The sequence below is a fragment of the Lathyrus oleraceus genome, chromosome 7, assembly GCF_024323335.1.
Source record: "Lathyrus oleraceus cultivar Zhongwan6 chromosome 7, CAAS_Psat_ZW6_1.0, whole genome shotgun sequence".
NCBI classification, from domain to species: domain Eukaryota; kingdom Viridiplantae; phylum Streptophyta; class Magnoliopsida; order Fabales; family Fabaceae; genus Lathyrus; species Lathyrus oleraceus.
The window spans coordinates 520,890,317-520,894,174 of NC_066585.1; the positions used below are offsets into that span (position 1 = coordinate 520,890,317).

General features: G+C 36.4%; 1 protein-coding gene across 1 annotated transcript; it reads right to left on the reverse strand.

Annotated features, from left to right (window-relative positions):
• Positions 1-217: 217 nt before the first annotated feature.
• Positions 218-884, reverse strand: LOC127104714 (pectinesterase inhibitor 9). The gene has a single exon (XM_051041881.1). It carries the CDS (start codon positions 848-850, stop codon positions 218-220), a length of 633 nt encoding a protein of 210 aa, XP_050897838.1. The 5' UTR covers positions 851-884.
• Positions 885-3,858: the final 2,974 nt, after the last annotated feature.

Below are 3,858 nucleotides of genomic sequence, written 5' to 3' on the forward strand. Positions count from 1 at the left end.
GACTAAATCAAAAGTAGCATAAATATTTTAACATAAATAGTAAGTAGCATAAATATTTTAACATAAATAGTAAAGAGATTAATCGTACATTCATGACTCATACATCTATGTGCACTTGATATATAACTATGTAAAACCACCCAAAGAAAAAACATGTATAAAATATACATGAACAAACAGAGGGTGATAAAAAAAAGCAAACTTTTTAGCTTATATATCAAGGCTTCTTGGTGGTTCCAGCTAGTTTGTACCTAGAAGCATATCTCTGAAACAAAGCAAGTGCATTACTAGTAACTTCTGCAACATTCTTTGCCTTAACCTTAATTGTTGCAACTCTTTTACTCATTCTATGACCAGGGAACGATTGCACACAGCTACTAGCATCAGTTAAGGCAGTGCTAACCCATGTCTCAACATTACTTATGTGCCACAACACTTTGTCATTGATGATGGTGTTGAATTGATTCAACCTTTTAAGTTCTTTGATGGCTTGGGTAAGTTGGTCTACACTATCGTTGATTTGATTCACACAATCTTGCACTGTTAGGAACATTCTTTTGTTGTTACGATCAATTGTTTTAAGTTCCTTGGCTACATTTAAAAGGTAGACTCTTGTTTGTAGGGCTCTAGAGAGGCTTACGGATAAGGCAAGTTGGGCTAAGTGTTGAGGACCATTTATGGTTGAATGTGAGAATTTGTTAAGGCAACGAATGCATAGATTAGGGTAGAGGGTACCATTGCAAGAGGACTTTATATAGGTTATTGTTTGAGAATTATGTTTGGCCAAGGAGGATTCTAAGAGGAGTGAGAGAAAAATAGCTAGTGATATGAGAATATGTTTTTGTGCCATTTTGTGTTACAAATGAACCTTGGTTAGTTAAAGTGATATGATGGATAAAGAGAACTTCCAAGGCTCAAATTTAATGAAAATGCCTAATGAGGTGTGTTGTTATATAGAGAGTTCCATAGATGTTCCTACGTGCAATTATTTTGGTCAAACTCCCACATGCAATATGCATAGCTGTTTTGTTACTTTTCTTTGCTGTTTGGCTCATGTTGCGTTTATTGAATTCCACTACTAATGCTTGCATTGATTTGCGCCAAGCATGAAGGGATAAATATTAGGACAATTATAAATTAAAAAAAAAAGAGCTGGTCGGTCAAGAAAATCCGATATTAGCATTAACATTGATATTGATTAGGCATATAATATAATCTATGATCATGTTGTGTATACTATAATAGATATATTAGATTCATAGATAAGATTGTCTACCTTGATGATATACTAAGAAATTCTTAATACCCCAATTTAAGAAGCTTGTTTTCCTTCTTTGAGTGAAATGGTGTGTGAAGTAATATTGTTGGTCAAACTTTTTGGTTTTGCACGTTTTTAATCTTTAATACCACTATTAGATTAATATGATTTTTTTTTAAATTTTTTGATTTGTAGTATAAGATGTTGCTTCTTCATATCTTGAGTCTGCTGAGGTGTACCGTGATTTATAAGATGTTGCTTCTAAATAATATGATTTTTAAAATTTTGATTTGTAGTATAAGATGTTGCTTCTACTAAATATTATTTTTAAATATTATTGTCCCTTCTCTTTCGAGTTGCCCACGACATATCTTGAGTCTGATGAGGTGTATCGTGATGACCTAAGGCACGTATGTTTATTAAAGTTTTTGAATCTTTGAACGGTTGAGAATATAATAACAAAGAGATTAGAGAGTATCTCAACTTTCAGGATCATTCCATGATTTTTGACAAACATTATTTTTTTATTAACAATGTGGAAGACATGGTTTGAAAGGACCAACAAAGCCTTATGTTCCCTTCTGACGTCGATCAACATATTTAGGTGGAGACATAATTGATAGGGACGCCATCCGTGTTTAGTAGCACTCAAAGTTTGAAGGGTGTTTATCTAGACGTGGAACCCTCCTCCGATTGACCAATTTCTCATGTCGATCCTAATAAGAGGGTGTGCAGGTCCTTTAGTGGATGTTCAATGCCCTTTTATTAATGTCTATTCTACAGACTAAGATTTAGACCGTCCTTCAATGGTTTTCAGAAGGAAATATTAAATCATTTGAGGATTTCTCTGTCCCAACTGCACCCTATAGCCTGGGCTTTTGGGAAGGTGTCAGTAATATTGCGAGTACCGGTGTGGAGTACTGTTATGGATCGCCCAAAAGGTCCAATTGACCGGGACCTAATACATCTCAAGTCCGCCAAAAATATAAAATAAGTTCACATGCTATGAGAAGATACACAATCTCTGATCTCCAATTTCACTTTACTCATCTTGAATCTTGAACTAACTTGGATGTTGGAATACTAACCATGTAGGTCTACCCCGGGCCACCGTAAAAGAGACCGGAGTCACCGTTCGAGATCAACAATTATCTAACTTTCATAGTTTATAGTTCCTTCGCAGAGGTAGAGCATCCATTTCTGGTTCCCAAAAGGAACAAGTACCGACTTTATAATTATTCTTCAACGTCTTCAACATAACATGTACTTTTGCTATAGGCGAACGAGGGAAAGGGTTGCTTTCGCTTCGTCAGTTATAAAAGGTGTTTCATGGTTATCTTGATAGCTGGAAGAACTTCTAAGACCACTACTTAATGGTTACCCTCCAAAGTCAAGAAGCTCAATCTAGCTTTTATGTTCTACCAGAAGACAACCATTCCCCTCCCCCCTTTTTCAAAGCCGACTAGATGTAGGACTAAAATTTAGAGGTGATGGACCTAGGAAAACTTATTTCGGACTCTAAAATAATACTACATTTCTTCTAACTCTCTATCCCCGAAAGAAGGGTCGTTGAAAAAGGATTTATTCACCTTTTAGGAGATCCACATATATGAAGACGAAGTCGACCCTTTAGATGTGTCGCCTACCAAATAGAAGAAATGGTATATCAATACGTGGTCGGTTGTTGAGACTACCACTACTCAAGAGAGAAAAATATATTTTGTGAGAGGAAGGAGTTATCTTTTATTTTGTATTTATTATTCTCTTCGTATTATTCCTGACTGTATTTTTCATTTTTCATTTTGTCTTGTAGATAATACATGGTTAGCTTTTGGCATCTTTAAGAGGAAGAAAACTCAGGTGGTGAAGAGCGCACATTCACTTACCTCTATAAACTCCACTCCGAACTCGAAGAGAAATAACTAGACCAAGGGTGCCTGTCCTCAGAAAGTCGGAGCAAAGATTCCCATGACCAGTCTATGTTTTTCGCTGGCAAAACTACCAAATGAGATTGTGGCAAATAACAAGATTAAGGGGGAAATCCTTCCAAAAAGTCTAAGTCACCACAACCCGCCCCGAAGAGAGTTATTCTAGGCGGCAACTAAACTACTTCTCCCACCTTCAAACTTCCCAAATTCTTTATGCAAAGATTCTAGGAAAAAATCTCTATTCTTCAAAACGATATAGAGACATACGACACTTCTTCTGACCTTCCTGCAAAAACCATACTCATAGAGGGGTCATTGGAGGAGAAGGAGAAAGCCCTTAAAATACTGAGAAATAATTAGAAGACTTTAAGGAAGCCCTGACTTCTTCCTTTTCTGAGGTTAAGGAGGTTGAGATTTCCCTATAGAAAGAGAAAGATGGTCGTTCCAAGGAGGCGACAACTTATGAGGATTTCTCATAGGAGGTGAATAATGAGCTCAATGACTTTCTCAAAGATAAAATCCATGCTATATAGGCGCCCTTTCAAAATTCCTTAAATGTGATGGAGTTGTTCTTCCCAAATGTGAAGATTCCTTGGGAATTGTTGGACCCAGAGAATAAACTCCATGAAGGAAAACTGGTAGGCAATAAGAAATGAGCCTTGTGACTCTATT